Source organism: Tursiops truncatus, chromosome 15 (assembly GCF_011762595.2).
Source record: "Tursiops truncatus isolate mTurTru1 chromosome 15, mTurTru1.mat.Y, whole genome shotgun sequence".
NCBI classification, from domain to species: domain Eukaryota; kingdom Metazoa; phylum Chordata; class Mammalia; order Artiodactyla; family Delphinidae; genus Tursiops; species Tursiops truncatus.
In genome coordinates, this window is record NC_047048.1 from 8,385,751 (window position 1) to 8,407,598 (window position 21,848).

The following is a 21,848-nucleotide window of genomic DNA, read 5'->3' on the forward strand; positions in this document are numbered from 1 at the left end:
GTGTCCACCGTCCCTAAGAGTGAAGTGGAGGCATCAGGATACGAAGGACCAGATTTGGAAGGAGGTCACAGCCTGGGGTTACACAGCAGATTTGCACCAGGTCCTGGAGCCTTTGTCCTTCTGCGAGAGTCTCAGGCCTCATTAATAGAGGCGTGATGTCCAGAAAGAGGGAGGTGGGTTTTAAGCTAGAGTCATCTAGAGATTTCTAGAGTTGGGACCAAAATAAAGGGATGGGCTCCTGTCCTCAGGAGAGCAATGAAAGAATTCAGACTTTAGTCTGGGGAGTCCAGGGAGGAGGGGAGACGATGATGATAGAGAGGAGCCCTGGGTCTGAGGTATTGGGATTGTGAACAGAGAACTAAGGAGAGAGCAGACATGAAGCTCCCAGCATGCAAAGAGCGCCCCACAAAGGCTTGTGCACATTCTTCTATCTTGAGATGCAGTCTGGACCGATGCCCATCTTATTTCAATCTCATTTGTCTGCCTTCGTCCAGTGGTTCCCAGGGCACTGCTGTGTCCCAAACCACCACCCTTTGCCTCCTCTAACTACCCCTCACCTGGCCTAGCTTGGGAGTGGCCTGGCCTGGGCCAGCCCCTTTCAGCCCCAGACCTTGTCTCCCCACAGGGCACTTACGTCTGGCCAACGGAGCCCACCGATGCGAGGGCCGTGTAGAGCTCTTCCTAGGGCAGCAGTGGGGCACTGTGTGCGATGATGCTTGGGACATGCGGGCAGCCGGCGTCCTGTGTCACCAGCTGGGCTGTGGCCAGGCCCTGGCAGCCCCTGGTGAGGCCCACTTTGGCCCAGGCCGAGGCCCTATCCTCCTGGACAATGTCAAGTGTCGTGGGGACGAGAGTGCCCTGCTGCTCTGCTCTCACATCCGCTGGGATGCCCACAACTGTGACCACAGTGAGGATGCCAGTGTCCTGTGCCAGCCATCGTGACCCAGCCCACTCTGCAGACCACTTCTGGGAGCCTACTGTGGCCTGCCCCTCTTCCTTCAGGAAGTCCTCCTCCTGTGACAACTGCAGTTCACTCTGCCCTTCCCTCCCCTTGCCTGGGAGAGAGCCTGCCCAGATGGTGTAGTCCTGCCTGAGGGAGCCTGGCTCTATCCCATCAACTTAGTGTGTGACCTCACCTGTCATCACCTGCTGTGGGCCCATTTCAATGAAAACTCCTACTTTCTGCTCAGCTAAAACAGAAACTGGTGGGAAGGGAAGAACTCCTAACTTTCCTCTTTGGTGGGACTCCTGTTACAATACCCTTAACCCAGCCTTCCTTAACCCTGGTCCAGGAGGTTCAGGTGCTCTCTGTAAATGGGGTATCTCCTTTCCCCCCACCCATCTGGGGATCCTCAAGAAGAGGGGAAGGCAAGAGAGGCCTACAGCTCTTACCTTAGACTGGCCTGGGGCTGCAGAAGGACCTGGGTCGTTGCCCTGGCCTGCTCTGTGAGGGCCTGGACTCAGATGGTGCTTGGCTGGACAAGGGGACTGGAGGGGCCAAAGCAGGGACAGTGGCCCCTCCCTGCAGCTGGAACCAGCAACTTGATTTATGCTGCTCCCACCACAGAGCCTCCACTTTGCAGAAGCAAAGAACCCTGGGGGCCTGTAGCCACCCGTTCATAGGTGCCAAGTCAATAAAGCATTGTCCCCCCTGTCTTTTAACCGAGGTCAATGTTTGGGCATAAGTGCGTTGTTTGTGGCAGCAGGGAAGACTCTGGTTAGGACTCTCTGGAGGAAACCTGCCTGGGGTGGAGGGCAGTTCAAGAGCATCATCAGAGAGCTTTCGGCGGGCCCATCACATCCTGGAAATGCTGACTCACAGTGTCAGGCCAGGAAGGCCCCTAAAGGGTCCCCTAGCCCATCCCCATTTTCCTTTTACATACACAGAATCCTAAAGGAAGGGGTCTGCTCAAAGGCACATAGCAAGTGTCATTAGAAGAGAAAAAAATTGAGACGAGGCAGAAAGGATGATGGAGGAGAGTAAAGCAGCATTGGGGCTTCCCCAGGGGCTGCTCTTGAGGTACCTCACCTGGCGCCCCAGGGCCAGAGGGAAGTGAGGCATCCTGCCAGAGCCTCTCTCAGCCCCCCGGTGGCTGACTTGCCAGTAGCAACTGTATGACGTCAAACCCCCGCCCTCCACATCAGCCTGCAGGCTCTGTATGAGTTTCCTATCCCTGCCGTAACAAATTACTATAAATTTAGTGGCTTAAAACAACAAATTTATTATCTTACGGTTCACAAGGTCACGAGTCTGAAATGGGTTTCCCTGGGCTCAATTCGAGGTGTTGGCAGGGCTATATTCTTTCTAGAGGATCCAGTGGGGAATCCTTTTCCTTACCTTGTCCAGCTTCTCCAGGCTGCCTGCGTTCCCTGCCTGCTCACAACCTCCTTCCAGCCAGCATTGCATCACTCTGACCCCAGCGTCCATCATCTCATCTCTTTTTCTGATTCTTCTGCCTCCCTCTTCCATCCTCGAAGGCCCTTTGTTATTATATTAGGCCCACCTGGATAATCCAGGATCATCTTCCCATCTCAAGGTCCTTAATTTAACCGTGTCTGCAAAATCTTTTTAGCTACGTAAAGGAGCATTTTCACCAGCTCCAGGGATTAGGACTTGACCTCTTGTGGGGGGGGGGGGGCGGCGGCGGGAATTATTCTGCCTCCCACAGGCTCCAAACCCAAGTCCTGGCTGCCAGCCAGAGAGTGAGGCAGACACTTAAGCTCCAAACTCCATCAGCTCTTGGCAGTATTGGTTTTGTCTCCATTTGTCAGGGAGCTCTGTGACCCACTGTGTCATTGGAGGGATGAGGGCTGGAGGAGTGAAAGGAATGAAAATGCTTAAGAATTCAGGGAGTCGGGGCAGAGGGACAGGGATGCTGTAGCTGCCCTCAGCCCCTAGACCTCAGTGCAGCACACTCAGATTCTGCTTAGCCTGTGGTCATTGCCACTCCAGCCACATCCACACTCGAGTGTGCCTCTCTATTGTCTTGAGATGTGTCACGGCTTCCCACCCCTGGACTCCCTTTCCTCATCTAAACAAAGTGCTTTCATCAATGCTCAACTAAAGGGAAGTATTAGCATCCCTTTTTACAGACAGGGACCACTGAGGCTCAGAGCGGGGAAATGACTTGTACAAGTTCACAGAGGAGACCCAGGACCAGAAGTTAAGATTCTTGATGCCCATTACTGGGCACCAACATGTCCAGTTCTTCCCCTTCCTGGCATATGGTAGATTTGTACTTCCCTGTCCTCTTGAAGCGAGGCATGGCATGTTGACACGCTTTGGCTGATGAAATGTGAGTGGAAGTATCCCCCGCAGGCAGACGCCTTCAAGGACCCAAGCACTGTCTGCCAAGTTCCTTTCCTTCAAGGTGACCAGTGACATTCCAGGTGGTGGAGGCTCCATCAGTCTGGGTCCCCCCTGGAGAAAAGCTTCCATTGACTCCAGATGGGCAGGTAGAGTGAGTGAGAAATCTGCGTTTGGGGATGGTTTGTCATAGCAGCGTAACCTAGCCCATCCTGAGTGAGACACTGAGGCTCCTAAGTTTTTCTCTGTCCTGTGGGGCCGACCTGAAACCTGTTTTCCAGACAGTTATCAGAGCTGTTCTGCTGTCTGTTTTCTGTGGCTCTGTGTACACTTTGGTGTTCTGTGGGCCAGAGCGTACTGGGTTTGGGAACACGCAGATAAATAAGGGTTTTTGCCCTTGAGAAACTCACAGAATAATCCAAATGCTGACTTGAGCGCCCTGTGCTCTCCTGAAACTCAGCCTGTGAGACTTAGAACTTCATCACCTACACCTAAACCTGGGTTTCCCTGTTTAGGAAGTAACACTACCAAGCACTAGCTTAAGCTGGAAATCTGGGTGTTATCCCCAACAGTCCCCACCCTTGAAAAACGAATTAGTCATTAAAGTCTACTGATTCTACCTCCCAAACACTGCTGGAATATGTTCGTTTCTCTTACCATTTCTTCTCTTACATTTCTTTCATGGCCTCTTCACTGCCTCACTGTCTCCAATCCATTCCCCATACCGCAAGAGCAGTGAATTGTCTAATGTTGACAAATCTGATTGTGCCACTCCGCTGCTTAAACCCCTTCCATGGCTCCCCAGTGTTTTCCTCAGCAACCTAGCTCAGTCTACAAGGTCCTGCGACAGCCTGGTTCTACTTGTGTTCGACATCATCCCTTACCACTTGCTGCCAGGCTCTTGCCAGGCTGAACTACTTTCAGTTCCTCTAGTGTCTGGGCTTTCTTCCCACCGGGCCTCTGCACATGCTGTTCTCTCTGCCTGGAATACACGTCACCCTCTCCCCTCCTTCCCTTTGGTCAACTCTTATTTAGCCTCATGTCTCAGCTTTCATTTTCTCCAGAGGCCTTCACGGATACCCCCTCCCCCACCCACGGTCTGGACTAGGAGCCCCCATCACACCCTGTACCTCCCCAGTGACAGCACTCACCCCTACATCACAGCAGACTGCTGACTTAGCTGTGTCTTCCACCAGCCCAGGGGAGCTGGGAGGGCTGGGGCTGGGTCTGTTGTGCTTGACTTTCCACGTAGGACCTTATACATGGCAGGTGCTCAAATAATATTTGTCCAGTGAACGGAGGACATGAACAAGTATTTCTGGAGCACCTGTGTGCTAGTCTGAGCACCGTGCTGGACTCTGGGGCTGCAGAACAGGAAGAGATCTAGACCAGTTACTGTTTGCATGGCCCAGAGATTACCTTCAAAAGAAGACCCATGATAAGCCATTGAACAAGTCAATAGCCCAGAGAGTTTGAGCTAGTGATTAGTGCTACAAAGAACATGAAGCAGGGTGTTATGGGGAGGGTCAGGTGGTCAGGGAAGGCCGCTGAGGTGGTGAGCCTTGAGCTGGGCCCGAGGAGTGAGGGGGAACCAGCCATGAGCCTTTTGCTGATCATGAAAATGTTTGGGGTGGACCATTCCAGGTCCTTCACTGGGGATTTAGCCTGGCCTGCAGAAGGACCAGCAAGAAGGGCATTGTGATTGGAGCAAAGAGAAACATGATAATAGATGAGTCAGGAAAGCTGGTAGGCGCCAGACCACTCAGGATTTTCTAGGCCACCGGGAGGAGTTTTATTCGAAGAGCAATGAGAATCCATTGGAAAATGAAGAATGCAGGCGGCCCAGATGTCAGCCTCTTGAGCATTTCCCACCCCTTTTAACTTGCTGAGTGCACCTTGCCTCTTAAGATCTAATCAAAAGGACCCATTAAAGCAGGATACCAGGATCCCTACCAAAAGCCTCAGGAATTCTTAGGGAGCTTAGATTCTGCTAAGTACCCCTGACTTTTGCTGATTTCTAAATCTTCCATCTGCTTTTGCCTCCTTTGTGACTCTCCTTTTACCTGTTCACTGACCAAGCCCTTCACTCCCAAAGTGCCACTGATTCCAGGCTGTGCGCGGTGCACACTTGGCTGACGATCTGGAGCAAGCATTCAACAAACAGCCGGAAATGAGATACCCTGTTTTTAAAAATCCCTTGTATATTCACATACACACACACTGCCACCATTACCACCACCGCACACACAGGCACATTCCCACGTAATTGTTACTGATAGTCTCTACTCTAGCCCTAATGGCCTACTCCAAATGCTGAGACCCTCCGTCTCCTACCACCTCCTTCCGCATTTGCAAGCCCTCTTGACTCCCACATTTTTGCTCATTGCTTTTTCTTAAATAACAGCTTTATTGTGATATAATTCACATACCATCAAATTCTCCCTGTACACTCAAGTGTACAATTCAGTGGTTGTTAGCTATTTGCAGGGTTGTGCAACCATCACCACTATCTAATTCCAGAACATTCCAGAACAGTTCATCACCCCACCAAAAAAACCTCATACCCATTAGCAGTTACTCTCCATTTTCCCCACCCCGGGGCCCCTGGCAACCGCTAATTTACTTTCTGTCTGTTTGGGTTCTAGACATTTCCTAGACATAGAATCAGGCAACATGTAGCCATTTGTGACTGGCTTCTCTCACTTGGCATAGTGTTTTCAAGGTTCATTTGCATTGTAGCATGTATCAGTACCTCATCCTTTTTTTTTTTAATTTATTTATTTTATTTTATTTATTTACTGTTTCTGGATGCATTGGGTCTTCGTTGCTGCGCCCGGTCTTTTCTCTGGTTGCGGTGAGTGGGGGCTGCTCTTCGTTGCGGTGCGCGGGCTTCTCATCGTGGTGGCTTCTCTTGTTGCGGAGCACAGGCTCTAGGCGCGCAGGCTTCAGCAGTTGTGGCACGTGGGCTCAGTAGTTGTGGCTTGTGGCTCTAGAGTGCAGGCTCAGTAGTTGTGGCACACATGCCCAGTTGCTCCATGGCACGCAGGATCTTCCCGGACCAGGGATCGAACCCGTGTCCCCTGCACTGGCAGGTGGATTCTCAACCGTTGCACCACCAGGGAAGCCCTCATCCTTTTTTAAGGTGAAATAATATCCCTTTGAATGGACTTATCAGATTGTGTTTATCCATTCATCTGTTGATGGACACGGGCTATTTTTACCTTTTGGCTTTTGTGAATAATGCTGCTATGAACAGTCCTGTACAAGTATCTGTTTGGGAACCTGTTTCCAGTTCTCTTGGGTATATACACAGGAGTGGAATTGCTAGGCCATATGGTAATTCTATGTTTAACATTTTGAGGGACCACCAAACGGTTTTCCACAGTGGTTGGGCCATTTTACATTCCCACTTTGCACTGCACAGGGGTTCCAATTCTCCACATCTTTGCTAACTCCTGTTCCCTCCTTAAAAAAAATTCTAGCCATCCTACTGGCTGTGAAGTGTTATCTCCTGGTTTTGTTTTTTATCTACTTAATGACTAATTATGTCAAGTGTCTTTTGTTGTTGTTCTCATTGGCTATATGTATATCTTCTTTGGAGAAATGTCTATCAAGTCCTTTGCCTATTTTTCACATGTGTTCTTGCTCATTTCTTATGCAGAATTATCTTGTCTACTGCCTAGCCTCCAGGACTAGCTTTCCAAAATTGCCCTTTTTGTTTTGCTAATCAAAGCTGGTTCTCCTAATTGGAATTCTGCAGCCACCTATTAAGTGGTTTTGTTCCCTCCCCCCGTCCCCGCATTTGTATACGTTGTCTCATTTCACAGTCGCAACCTGAGAGATGGAGGTAAAATCCTTCTCTAATTTGCCATTTGAGGATTTAGGGATTGGCCGGGATCTTACAGCTAGCTTATTAGGGGGTGGGATTCGCACCCTGAGCTGTCAAACTCCAAAAAGCCCCATGCTCTTCCTACTAACTAGTACTATCTTGTCTCAGGACTACCCCTGGACATGTTTATCTTTATCTCTACTGTACAGAAGGGAAACTCAGGGCCGGAGAAGGATGAGGAGTTTTCCTGGGTCACGAAAAAAGATCAGAGACCAGGTCTAGGGACGCCCACCTCCGCCCCAAAATCCTCCTCCCATCCCCACCAGCTCAGTGGCGTGGACCTGGAAAGGGTGGCTCGGCTCAGCCCTTTCGGCCCAGTCCAGTCGCGCTTTCCTGCTGAGTCACTGCCGAGGGACAGGGCAGGGCGGTCGCAGCGAGCACGCGCGAGGAGAACGAGTAGGAGCCCGCCCCGCGTGGGAACCGAAGCCCCACCTCTGACTCCGCGGTAGCCTCCTGATTGGAGAGCATTGGACTGATACAGCCAATCACAGCAAGCTGCGGCGTGCGGGTGGGGCGGAGCCGAAGACAAGGGAGACACCTCCCGCCTGTCTCCTAGAATCCGCCCCTTCCGGGCGCACCCTTCTGGGCTTTGGGGAGCGTCCTGGGCTCGGACGCTGGAGGGACGGGAGTAGCCGGACCTTGCGGGATGCCGGGTGGTACCTACGCGGGGTCGGAAAGAAACGGTCCGGAAGAGTCCCCAAGAACCTGGGGTGAAGGCGACCTTTTCTAGTCTGTGCGGCCATTCTCAGTTTACAAAGAGAATTTGACACCCCACCCGCCGCCAGTCGGGCCGGGCTGGGATCTTTATTCGTGTTTGTGGGGAAGATTAACCTACAGAGGCCTGTTAAAATTATAAGGCTAGATTTCGTTAAAACGGGCATTGGAAAGGGGCGGGCCCAGGCACTTGCACACGTGCGCACTAGGCTGGGAGTTTGCCGGCAGCTTGGAGGCGCCCCAGCAAAGGCCTGTGTGTGCAGGGTGACCCTGAGGATGTGGCCCGCGTGGTCTCCAGAGTTGGCCCTGAGGGCCTTTGAGATGTAGCCAAGGCAGGGAGGGTGGTCTCTGGAGCTCAGCAGTTTGCTGTTCAAACTCGTAGTCTAGGCCTAACTCCCTGTCTCCCCTGCCGGCCATGCACCCCTCCACCCACCTCCCTGGTATCTGCCCTTGAGGTGTCTCGATGGGCTTGAGTTTATCTTACTCTCAAAGACTGCTAGCCGTCTTCCTCTCCACCTCGCTCACCTACCCAGCAAATATTTGAGCCCTTCCTTGTGTCAGGCTAAGGCAAACAGTGCATCACAGAGCCAACCAGGTCTCTGCTCCTGTAGAGTTTACAGTCTAGGCAGGAGATAGACCAGTGGTTACACAGTGGTTACATTGTGAGAGTTGGATGGGGGAAGAACAGAGTGCCAAGTCAGGGGCAGTTTGCAGGGGGCCCTAACTTAGTATAGGGGGAAGGAGCAGGGAAAGCTTTAGGAAGAAAATAACTTTTTTTTTTTAATTTAAAAAAGAATTTTTTTTCTTTATTTTGGCTCCTACGTGGCAGATGCAGAAACTGATGCTCAGAGAAGAGACTGCTCTGCCCAAGGTCACCACCCTGAGCTAGAGGCAGACTTGGAACCTGGATATGCGGGCTCCCACTGGCTTCACTTTCCACTGCCCACATTTGGGTTGTTTTAGGTCTTCTTTGCTGCGCACGGGCTTTCTCTAGTTGTGGCCAGTGGGGGCTACTCGTCGTTGCAGTGCACAGGCTTCTCATTGCAGTGGCTTCTCTTGTTGCGGAGCACGGGCTCTAGGCATGCAGGCTTCAGTAGTTGCGGTGCGTGGGCTCTGGAGCGCAGGCTCAGTAGTTGTGGCGCACGGGCCTAGTTGCTCCGCAGCATGTGGGATCTTCCTGGACCAGGGCTTGAACCCGTGTCCCCTGCATTGGCAGGCGGATTCTTAACCACTGTGCCACCAGGGAAGTCCAGCAGGAGGATTCTTAACCACTGCGCCACCAGGGAAGCCCGAAAATAGCTTTTAACCAGAGGAAAGGGAGCCTGGCCCACTTGGAAGAATGGAAGGAGAAGCAGATGGCTGGAAGAGAGGTTTAAGAGAGAAGGTGGATTGAGATGAGAGGAGAGCCTTGTGGGCTCATTAAAGATTAGGGAGATTATCCTGAGGGTACTAGGAAGCTAACTAGAGGGTTTTAAGCAGAGGAGAGACATAATAAGATTTGAATTTTAAAAAGATCATTCTGGGCATCTTGAGGAGGGGTAGACAGTAGGGGAATAAGATGGAAGCAGGGAAACCAGCTGCATTAATGCAGGGGAGACATGATGATGATGGTGGTTCAGACTCTGGTGGAAGTGGTACAGACCATGAGCAGAGGATGAATTGTTGACCTGTAAGGGGGCCTGTAATGCTTCGGAAGACTTAGAATGGCACTCCCTCTGAGGGGCCCCTTTTATTTATCCATTCATTTATTCAACAAATATTTGAGCACCACTCTGGCCAGAAATTATGCCCAATTTCCCAGGGAGTGAGGCTGCTGTCTGACCCAGTCGGGGTGGAAGGGAAGGGGTGATGTCTGCAGAGGGGTTGGTGCAGACCTCACTGAGACCCCACAGCTGTACAGTATTTGGACACTGGTGTGGGGTTCCTATGCATTTCAGCTCCCACCAGAACCTCCCTCTGCTGACAGCCAGCCAGAGATTTCAGTTCCTACTTGGCATATGGAGAAACTGATGCTCAGAGAAGGGACTGACCTGTCTAAGGTTACCACCCTGAGCTAGAGGCAGACTTGAAACCTGGGTATGCGGGCTCCCACTGGCTTCTCTTCCCACTGCAGTCTGGCTGCCCACATTTGGGCTGTTTCAGGCTCAGAGCGCCTCTCGCCACTGTCAGGCAGGAGAAGCTGCAGACAGAGGGGCGCCTGCTCCCTGTCTCTCTGCGTCCAGCTCCAGCCCTGAGATTGCTATATTATTAGCAACAACCCACGGCTGCGCAGAGCTGTACAGCCTCCTGCTTGCCAAGGGACTTACATGCAATATCTCATTTGATCCATCTGGCCTCGCCAGGAAGTGAAAATTATTATCCCCACTTAACAAGTAAAGAGACTAAGTCTTAAAGACACCAACTATTAGTGCATCTGATGAACTCCATTGAGGTTCAATAACATACAACTAATATGTATCCATTGCATTCTGATCCCCTGCAACTGTGCTGGGTTCCATAGAATGCAAAGATGAACAGGATCTGGGCTCTGCCCCCAAAGAGGAGATAATCTATAGGGATATCGTGCATATGCATTCCTGGCCTCTGTGTAAGACCCTGGTGTGTGGGGCTTTGGAGAAATGGTGCGGGCTCAGAAGCAGAAGTCACTCCTAGCAGAAGTTCTGGGAAGCCTCTGGAAGAGGAAGCGTTTAAGCTGGAGTTGGAGGCCATGGGTTTGGATAGGTGGTCCTAGGGTCTCCTCTATGTCCTCTCCCAGCATCCTGGGCTCACCCTCTCATCACAAGTCATTACTTGTCTCCCCTGCCAGGTACTATGCACCTAATAAGTACTCAACATTTGAATCAATGGAGGAGCAAGTAAACGGTGGAGAGGCAGAATGAGGCCAGTGTGCAGGTGACCTTGATGATCAGCAGGGGCTCTTCCAGTCGTAGAGGGCTGCCATCTGGGGCAGAGCTCTTGGGCGGGTGGGATAGAGCGATGAAACATGTCCTTTCTTCCCTGTTTTTGGTGGGACTTGGCACCCAGCATAAGTGCTGGGGTTTGGGGGTGAGGGGAGGTGGGTAGGAGCCTTTAATTGGTGATCTTTATCAATGGTGCAGCCCTGGAAACTGGGGTCACAACCTACTCTCCTGACTCCCCACCTTTGGCCCAAACTGCTTGGCCAGATTTTTGGAACTCTCCCCAAAGGGTGCCAGGAACAGAAGGTATCTGTTGCCTCCAAGATCTTGTTGGACCTGAAGGACACCCTTGACACCCCAGGTTACTCAGGTCCTCTGTGGGGTAGGTGAAGATATGTCACAATCACTGAGGATTGGGAGGTTGTTTCCAGTTTACAGATGGCGACGAAGGCTGCAGAGAGCTCAGTGGCTGCCAGACCTCACAGCTAGTGAGAGGCAGAACGGGGTCCCTGCCTCCAAAGCAGCCCCCTTCTCCGACCTCCTGCTGCCCCTGAGGAAGCCCTCAGCAGGGGCACTCCTCAGTCTGCAACACAGGGTCACCTGGCTGGGCTTTCTGCAGCGGGTGGTGCAGATGGAAGGGATGATCCAGCTGCCTGGCCCGGTGGCCTCTGCCTTCCCAGAGCAGCCATCCATCTTGCACTGACTGGGTCCAGCCCAGCAGCTTCTGGGATGAGCTGTGGGCACCTGGCCAGCGAGCTCAGCACCTTCCCTCTGTCGGATCCTTTCTGTCTTTCTGTCTCTGTTTATTTCTCTTTTCTCTGCTTTTATTTTATTTATTTATTTATTTTGCCAGCCTCAGGGCCTCCTCCCTGGCCTTTCCCTGCCCCAGGAATAACCCCTGGACATCCAGGGCCTCAGAAATCACAGCTGCCCCTACTCTGCCTGTGCCTCTCCTCAGCCACCAGCATGACCCCGTGGATAAAAAAGAACAAAGCAAGGGAATACGGTAGTCACGCTCCGCTTTGTTCGAGCCCTTGGCTTCTTCTTCCCCGGTTGTGAAGCTCAGGAGGCCCGAATCGGCCCCATCTTTCCGAGGTAGAAGTGCTGGCCCGGAGATCAGAGTTATAGGAGCAAGATGCGAGGGTGGCAGGTCCCTGTGCCAGGCAGAAGGGAAAGGTGTGGAGGTTCAAGCCGCCAGCTGCCCTGCCTACCGCGCTGCTTCTTCCAAAGCCAAACCCTTTGAGCAGACCCCCTTCCCTGGGGCTCAGAGCTCGCAGCTCTGTGAACCATCCCTGCACCCTCACAGCCTGGTCCTGGGTGGCCTTCCTGAGGCCTTTGGCCCCTGGTTGTCGTTTTCCTCCTTCCCCATCCTGGGGACTTCCAGCATCCACAGGACACAGCATCTGCCACCAGAGCCTCTCAAGGGAACCAACTCAAACCTGAGCCTCAGCCCTAGCCCCTGTCCACTCCCCAGAATTTTCTGCTGCTCTTGGGCTGCCCACTCTCCTGATGCTCTGGCACCCCACTTCATCACTCCCCTCTACTTGTTCTTCCATGTCCCTGAGCCCTCCGGCTTCTGACCCCCTCCCGCCTTTATTTTTCCCACCTTGCCCGGTCCTCAGCCAGTCCTGGCATTCACTCCTTTGATATATTGAGCCCCCTGGCCCCCAGGCCCTCGGCCACAGCTGACCACTGCCTGCCCTGGGTGGTCTGACCTCGACCTTCTCAGCTCCTGGCCCACACTGCTGAGAGCTGCTGGAGAAAACCACAGGGCCGGGCAGATGGGGGCCCTGTGCACGAGGCCTCCAGGCCCAGCTGATCCTTTTCCCAGCTCACTCCCCGCCCTCCCCAGAGGCTCCCTCAAACCTTCAGCCTGTTCACCAGCCTCCTCCCCTCCTCCCATGACTCAGCAGATGACTTCAGCTTCTCCTTCTCTCCCCGGAATCTCCCAGCCCTCCGCTCAGAAGTGCAGCCCAGCTGCCTTCCATCCCGGCTGACCCCTCTTCCAGGGCTCCTGACCTCCCCCACGTCAACATATCCACCTGTTCCTTCCACACCACCCCCATCCTTCCAGCCTCTCTCTCTCCTGCCTCTTTCCCTTGAGCATTTAAACAATCCCAGCCTCTTGCAAACAAAGGAAACCCTCCCTCTGCCATGAGCCACCAGTAATACCAGCGTCTCTCTCCTTCATCTGACCATTAAATTACTGATGAAAATAGTCATTTGCCTAACACAACATTGTAAATCAACTATACTCTAATATAAAATAAAAAATAAATTAAAAAAAAGAAAATACTCATTTCCAAATCCTAATTCACAACTTCTCTACCCCCTGCCATCCTGAACCACTGTAGTTCGGCTCCACTAAAATTGCACTTGCCGAGGTTGACAGAGATGCCCTGACTCATGGAAAGGCCTGCTTTTCTGTCCTTACAGTTTTCTGGAGGCACCTGGCACCTTGGAGCACCATGAGGAAGGCATGGTCACATCCTGTGGATCCTTCCAGGTCTCTTTCTGAGCCCATCTTTTCTGGCCCAGCCCATTGCTCATTTATACTCCTTAAAGGCCCATGGGTCCACCTCCCACTGCAAACTCAAATTTCTGTGTCCAGACCCAACCTGGGCATCTCACCTCCCAAACTGAACCCATCAGCTTTCCCTTAACCCTGCTCTCTCTAGGAGGATGGGACTGTCCCCATCCACCCACTTTTCTAGGAGTCCTGCGGGGTATCTCCCTCCTCCCACAGCCATCACTGCTCCCTAACCCCTCCCCCCACACCTCTCACAGGGGCTATTATAGGAACCACCCCCCAAAGGGTCTCCCCACCTCTGGTCTCCCCATCCAATCCACTCCCTACTCCAGCTGCCAGAATGACCATTCTAATTTGCAAGTCTGGGAATTCCCTGGCAGTCCAGTGGTTAGGACTCCATGCTGTCACTGCCGAGGGCCCAGGTTCCATCCCTGGTTGGGAAACCAAAATCCCACAAGCCTTGTGGGTGGGCCAAAAAAAAAAAAAAAGACCTTAATAAATGCAAATCTGACTCCATCTCTCCCTTGCTTGGTATCTTCACTGGCTGAAGAATCCCAAGGGCAGAATCTGGTCCATTCTGAGATTCCCAGCCTCAGGGCTTTTCAGGACTGGTTTCATTTATCCTCCCCTCCCCCACTCCCAGAACCCAGGAAATCCCCAAGGTTTCATTGAGCGCTCCTGATTTGTACAGGATAACTGGAGTTCAGATCTTTTCAGCGAAGGCCGGAAAATGTGAAGATTTTAGTATTAACCTAAGTGGCTTGTTCTGAGCAAAGGAGAGTCAGAGATCCAGAGAAGAGAAGTGATTTGTTTAAGGTTATTCAGCACATCATTGGTGCAGCCAGATCTCCAGTGTTCTGTTTGCTGCCCCAGCCCCCGAGGGCAGCCCCAGCCTTGGGGAGTACGCCTGGAAACGGCTGTCCCTCCAACTTCTCCAGGAGGACCTTGACTTTGACTCATCCTCCTGGAGGACACACTCCTTCTCGCTCCCATGAATGAGCAGGTCATTCACTTCTGCTCTCAGGCCCCTCCTGCTACCCAGCTTTGTCTGCATCCTCCCACTGGAGAGGTGAGAAGTAAACCCAGGGCTTCCCTGGTGGCGCAGTGGTTAAGAATCCTCCTGCCAATGCGGGGGACACGGGTTCGAGCCCTGGTCTGGGAAGATCCCACATGCCACGGAGCAAGTAAGCCCGTGCGCCACAACTACTGAGCCCGTGTGCCACAACTACTGAAGCCTTCGTGCCTAGAGCCTGTGCTCCACAACAGGAGAAGCCACCACAATGAGAAGCACGTGCACCCAACGAAGAGTAGCCCCGCTCTCTGCAACTAGGGGAAAGCTGGCATGCAGCAACGAAGACCCAATGCAGCCAAAAATAAAATAAATTAATGAAAAAATAAAACACCATTCACTAAAAAAAAAAAAAAGAATCTGCCTGCCAACGCAGGGGACACGGGTTCAAGCCCTGGTCCTGGAACATCCCACATGCCGCAGAGCAACTAAGCCTGTGCACCACAACTACCGAGCCTGCGCTCTAGAGCCCGTGAGCCACAACTACTGAAGCCCACGTGCCTAGAGCCCGTGCTCCACAACAAGAGAAGCCACTGCAATGAGAAACCTGCGCACCACAATGAAGGAGTAGCCCCTGCTCACTGCAACTAGAGAAAGCCCGCACGCAGCAATGAAGACCCAACGCAGCCAAAAATAAATAAATAAATAAATAAAAGAAGTAAATCCAGCTGTGTGTAGGGAGTCAGGCCTGCCTTCACTGGCTCTGAAAAGAGGCCAACAAAGAAGAGTTCCCTCCAATGAGGAAGAGGAGACACATGAACCTCCTTCATGACCCAGCCCCTCCATTTACTACCTATGTGACCTAGACAGGTTACTTAACCCCTCTGTGCCTTGGACTCCTCATCTGTAGTGTGATTTCTCTCCTGTCTATGGGGGAATGGGGGCAAACGCATATGCTCTCCTGTTTTTTCTCATTTATTGGCCTTTCCTTGCCCCCTGAGTATTATTAAAGAAACAAGGTGAGGACTTAGGGGGAGGATCACAGAGCACTGATTATAGACCTCGAGGCAGCCTCTTATGGAGGCACCTGGCTCAGCCTAGGTTGGGGTGGCTGCCCTAGGGTTGGAAGGCCAACGTCCACTTGTCATGAAGTGCTCTTAGGCCTTGTATAACCCTCTGGGCACACATCTCTCAAGTTGGGGGGTCAGGAGCTCAGTACCACATGTCCTGGTCATCCATCTCTTTGGCCATCTCTCCATTCCCATCATGCACCAGCCATCATAGATGGAGAAGAAAAAAGACCGTGCTAAAATGTACTCTTTGTTCCTGGGGAAGCTTGTACAATATGGAGACAAAAGGGCTTCACATGTCCTGGCCTCAAACGTAAAAGGCCTTTGGGGAGAAGAGTTCTCCTTTTTCTTGTAACACCATAAAGTAGAATGAGGAACAATGGGAAAAAGATCTGGGAACCTAAGTGCTGTCCCACAAAGGAAGGGGGACTTCAGGAAATAGTAAACTGCCTATGGCCAGAGGTGTGCTCGCAAGGGCTGACACCCAGGAGATGGGGTGCTGTATGTGGGATTTCTCTATTGGATGAACAAGGGTCCTTCTGCTGTCCATTCCGGTTTACCAACTCCAACTCCAGGAAGACAGGGAGGAAATCTGGCTGGCTCTGAAGCCTAGAAGACAGTGTAGGCCCCATGCTCCTGAGTCATCTCAATTTGCTCAAGGGTTGATGTGGAGGGAGTGCTTTTTGCCCCTGTCTGTCCCCAGGCTCAGAGCAAGGAGTTGGTGCTGTCTGTGCCTACCTCCTGTCCCCTGGTGCAGCCTGGGCTCCTGTCTGCCTGCTGTGTCAACACCAGCGTTCCTGTTACATGATCAAGTGGGATCTGCACTCTGGAAGCATTAGTGCTGGGCTGACTTGGCAGAATGGCCAACACAAGAAAATGCCAGTTCCCTACCTCTTCCAGCTCTCAGAAGGCCTCATGGCCACTCTACTTCCTCTTTGAGCAACCCAGCCTGGCCTTCTTCAGGGTTTCCAGGGTCTTTTGAGGTCACTCTGGCAGACCACTAATGGTGGAAGAATCCCCCAGAGAGCTTTAAAAACGTACGGGTTCCCAGAACCTACTGTTGGAGATTCTGATTCAGTCTGTTGGACCGAGGACTCTGGATTCTAGACAAGCTCCCCTCAGGTATTTGGGGGACCGCAATGCATAGCCTGGTTGAGAACCACTGGTCAGCATCACCTCTGAGTGGCCGGTCCTCTGGTCCTGCTTATCTGCTGGTCCCTCACCTCTGATTCCTGTCCCACCCTATCCAGACTCAGCCCATGCCATCACTGGACAGCTCTAGCTGATGGAGAAATTGCCTCCTAGAAATGAACTGAAACTGATGGGCTCTCTGCAGCTTGGAGTCTTCTAAAAACAGAAAGCACCTGCCTCATTCTCTGTGGTAGGCAGGCTGCCACCATCCCCACCACCGTGGCTCTCCCGTGAGTCATTTGCCCTTTGTTGGAGTCAAGCATCAAAATTCTCACTCAGACCCTTCTACCAAGTCAAGAACGCATTCATTTCATAGTCCAATTCAGAGGTCATTGTGGACAGTTCTCTTTAAGATTCAGTGGGGAAGCTGAGGTCCAGATTGGTGAAGCACTTGGCCCAAGTTCACACAGCTGAGTTTCAGGAGAAGATTCTATCCTGGGCTCCTCTGCCCTGGAGTGTCCAACTCTTGAGAATGGGGACAGTTTACCTCTTTGTTTGGGACAATGGCCTATTTTTTATGGTGATGGACATTCCCTTGGTGTGGTAAAGTTTGAAGTGGGCTCTTTTCAGGGGAATGCAAAACTTAAAATATAAAGAAGTTTTAGACTTTTCAATCTCTCCCTCCTTCCAGGCCAGTCAGTTTTAGGGGATCTGAGAGGCCCCAGATTTAGGGAAGCTGGCTTGTTGAGGAGCGGTCAGACACTCAGAACGGAAAATTTCTGCAGGTTGTCAGACCCAGGTCAACAGGCTTCCTTTGAAATCTTCTGTCTGGCTCTTCTTCAAGACCATTCTTTCTGGCTGTGGCCCTATTTGCTCCTGGGATTGTCTACAGTTCTGCCTTCCTGAGTTTTGGCTGCAATTTGACCATGGCCGTTTGTTTTGGGGCAAAATCTTTCAAGTCCTCCTCAAGAGGTAAGACCATCACCAGGCGATTCATTCTTGAAGCAGAGTCTTTTTCATTGAACAAAACTTCCCTGAGCACCTGCTCCATGCCGGGCTCGGAGCTCAGAGGTGACTCCGATGGACCTCTGTCTTTGAGAAATCCATTTGTAAGACCACAGGGGAAGACAAAGTCACACACATACAAGTGCAGTGATGAGGTCTAGAACCTGTGCTGGGAGCTGGTAGGAGCACCGAGGGGGAGCGGTCAGTTCAACACGCTGTGTCTGAGTCTAAAAGACGAAGAGGTAGGATTGAATGGGGGGTAGGAGTAGAAGGAGTTCCCAGCAAAAGGAACAGCTTTTGAAAAGGCCCAGAGTGGGAAGAGGGCACTGCATGGTCAGGAAATGCCAGTCTAGTGTCCTATGTGAGATGCGGGTAGAGAGGTAGGCCGGAGCCTCGGGAAAAGCCCTTGAGTTCCAGGCTAAGAAGCATGGACTTTGGCCCATATGCAATGGGAGTGGTATGCATGGCAGAGCCAAGGTGAGGGAAGGAGAAGATGGGACGCACATATAGAAAGATCTTTCAGATCTTGTACTGTAGAGGCTAGGAAGACACTATGGTAAGGCAGTTGGCAGGCTATTGCTACAGGCTGAAAGACCTTAAGAAGCATCCGTGCAATTCTGTTATATTACAGATGTACAGTCTGAGGCCCAGAGAGGTACAGCGACTTGTTCAAGGTCACCCAGCAAGATCAATAGCAAAGTCAAAGCTTCAACCTGTGGGTCCTGCCTCCCAGCACAGCCTTCCTCCACTGCTCCAGTATCCTCAGGAGGAGAGGCAACCCACTGAGATCTCCATGTTGTCCTTTGCCTCTGAATCTGTCATGTGCTCTGCCCCTACTGCAGACCAGCCTGTTAGGGCAGTGACTGGGAAGTGTTCCTAGAGGACAGGGTGGGGAGCATTACCGGTCTGTTTTGGAAGATGCTGCTGCTGCTGCCGCCTCCACACCAATCAGGGAGCTTCCTAGCCGCAGGAGGAAGCCAGGAGCCAGGGGATGGGGCTGCAGTGATTTATGACTGCACAGAAACAGCAGGACAGTAATGTCTCTGGCTGGCCTGTGTGTCCGCCAACTCAGCCCAGAGAGGATGCATCTAAAGGTCATATCCTCCAGCACTGGAGATGGGGCAAAGGGTTAGCCATACAGGGTGCCTGCCCAGAGCCTGTGTGTCAGGCCAGTCACCAAAGGGCAAGGCCCCTCCTTCCCTGAGCAGATACCAAGGGGTAGATTCTCATAGCCTGGGCAGGAGAGGGTGCCCTTGTTACTGGGAGTCCGGAAGATCTGCCTGGATTTGAATTCAGGTTCTGTTGGTCCTTGCTGTTTGAGCCTTGACTGGTTACACAGCCGAGATCTCTGTGTCTCAGCCTCCAAGTCTAAAAAACAGAGATGACTGAGCCTCTCAGCTCTGGGACTGAACCATCTCTCAGGTCTGCAGGTACAGATTCCCTGTTTCCACAGCTAAAGAATGTCAATAGCCTTCCATTTCAGAAGAGGAACAGGCTGAATCTAAACTATGACTTGTCACACCTGGGCGGAGCACTTAGCGCTCATTGAATTTAATTTCTCACTTCAAAGGTGGGGAAATTAAGACCCAGAGAGGACACAGGCCTTGCATATAGACCAGGGGGCCAGGCAGAAGCCAGAATGCTAGTTCTCCACCTCCCTGCTCCAGGTTTCTCTTAGCAGTACCACGGCATGGAGGAGGAAGCCAGAATGTTAAGCCATTTGCTCTATGTCATGTTGCCATGCCTCTGAAGCAGCCCTCTAAACAGCCAGGGGCCGCTGGGCAGCTGCAGCTTTAAGCCTAGAGTCTTAAAAAGAATCAAAAGGGAAAGGAGGGCAGGGCCAGCTCTCCCCTGCACCATCGGAGAGAGGCCTGGATGTGGAGACTACAGATGTTATTCCTGTTTGATTTTAGAACATCCTTTTCTTTGCATCTGCTTTGCTTTTTCCCCAAACAGGTTTGGCCTGGAATTCTTTTACTTTATTTTATTCTTTAATTCACATTGGACTGGTGGGGGAGGGAGAGGTCAGAGAGGCAGCCTGAAATGTGCCAGGAAGTTCCTGGGATTTAGCTTCTGGGGCCTGAATCATTGGCACATTTAATCCACATGTGGACAACCAGGGTTGGCTGTAAGGGTTCCCTTCCCATGCACCTGGGATGCCCAGGCCAGAATGGTTGAGGCCTGGCCTGCAGGGAGGAAGAGAAAGGAAGAGGAAGGACTTGGCGAACTCTCATGTAAGAGACAGAAGGAAGTGGGAGGGTTTATTCACCAGCAGGATTGCATTTTGCTGGGTGGTGTAGTAAGAGAAGAGGGACCAGATCCCATGTTGGAGGAGGGGAGAACAGAGCTATTTCTAGAGTCCTCTCCTCACTCAGGCCATCTCCTTCACTCCTGCCACAGCACTCTCCCTAAGCGCATGCATGCGTTCATTCATTTCTTCATTTCACATGCTCTGCATACGTATGGTGTGCCAGGCACTGCGCTCGGCACTGAGGAAGCAACGATGATGAAGATCAAATGCAAATCTCATCCTTTTCTGCCCTGGTTAAAATCTCTCACAGGCTTTCTATTTATTTTGGAAGAAAGACTTCACTCCCTTGCCTGCCATTCAGGGTTCCTCATGTTCTGGCTCCTGACTCCATCCCCAGCCCCACTACCTGTCACTTCAGGCAACAAACATACTGAATTCTTTGCCTATCAATAAATATGTCAGGGAGGAACCTGCTTCTGAGACCCCTGCCTGTGCCCTCTTCTGCTCTCAAATCCTACACATCTTTTTTTTTCTTCTTTTTTTGTTTTTGTTTTGCTTTTCTTTCTTTCTTAAAAAAATTTTTGTTTTTCATTTTATTTTATTATTATTATTAGTTTTTAATCAAATCCTACACATCTTTAAGGGCCAGGTTGGAAATGTTACCAGCTTTTCCGAACTGGTGGTTCAGTGGTTAGGACTCCCGCCTTCTCACTGCGGAGGGCCCAGGTTCAACTCCTGGTTGGGAAGTTGCCGACACCGCCCCCCCCCCAAAAAAAAAGAAACTCTTCCTATCTAGCCTGAATTCCTTGAGGGCAGGATTCCATGTCCTCTTCCTCCAGTGCCTCGCATAGAGCCTGGAATATTCCTTCACAGAAACTCCCTCATTCTCTATTCTCATAAACAACGCTTCATGTCCACTATCTTTTTTTTTTTTTACTAGTTATAATTTTCTAACGTACTCTACACGTTTTTTATTTTGCCCATTTTCTTGGGCGGGGGTTTTGTTTTGTTTTGTTGACTGCTGTACCCCATTACTTAGAACAGTGCTTAGAACATAGTAGGTGCTCAGTAGATAAGGGCCGAATAAATGAAATAAATAAAATGTGCAGTCAAAACTATGGGGTGTGTGAGCTACATGGAATGTCAAAAAGGGAAGCATATGAGCAAGAATTAGTCAGCCTGACCTCAGCGTGTATATCCTAGGCGGGGAGAGAAGGTTTGGTTAACCCCGAGACACAACCCAGTGGTAAGCATCCATTGGCTCTGGTAACTGAATTGAATCTTTAACGCTCCACCCCGGAGAGGAAGAAGGGGCTCCCCAGGGATCAGTCTGCAAACAGCTGCATCCTTTCTGTATATTAACCAGAGTGCCCGGCTGGTATTTGTCTTTCCATATTTCCACCTGTCAGGTCCAAGAACCTCAAGGTGGGGATGGGGGAGCTGGAACCTTGTGGGGGGTGGGGGAGGTTGACAGTCCCCCAAGGTTTGGCTCTTTAATTCAGCCATCCCTGAGGTGGGTACCACCCTGACAGTTTGGATCAACAGTGGACGCGCCCCATCTCCCCAATCCCCCCATGGCGTGCTATTTTATCTCGGAAATACGGTCCAGGGCTGAGGCCCTGGCCCCCTCCCCCAGTAATTTCCCGAAGAATATGGGGCGGGGCCGTGAATCAGCACTCGCTCGGACACAGGCAGCCTTCGTCCCCGCCAGGGGTCCCCAGCGGCCGCGGAATTAGACCCCCCCACCCCGAATCCTCCTCCATCTGCGCGCTATGACCACTGGGAGATGTAGTCTTGACCGCTCCTTTGTCCTTGATCTCCCCAACGTAGCACCTCAGCAGAGGATGAACTACAACTCCCAGGGGCCCACGCGCCGGGGGTCTGGCAGGGCGGGGGTCTGCATGGCGAGGGGTGGGGGTTGTCTGGAAAAGCTAGGGCGCAGCAACCGGGGTGAAGGGAAAAACGGGGCTTGTTGAGGGGCAGCGGGGAAGAAGGGGACACCCAGAAGGCGGCGGCGAGCTGAGTTGGGGAGGGGCAACCCGAGA

The 21,848-nt window shown here is 51.8% G+C and overlaps 1 protein-coding gene across 1 annotated transcript in view; it reads left to right on the forward strand.

Moving 5' to 3' along the window:
• Window positions 1-21,847, forward strand: part of SSC4D (scavenger receptor cysteine rich family member with 4 domains) — a 29,173-nt gene extending 7,326 nt beyond the window's left edge. Inside the window, exon 10 of the mRNA XM_019933775.3 lies at window positions 626-21,847. Coding sequence (XP_019789334.2) covers window positions 626-942 — 317 coding nt within the window. The 3' untranslated portion in view covers window positions 943-21,847. The remainder of the gene's footprint in view (window positions 1-625) is intronic.
• The last annotated feature ends 1 nt before the right edge of the window (window position 21,848 follows it).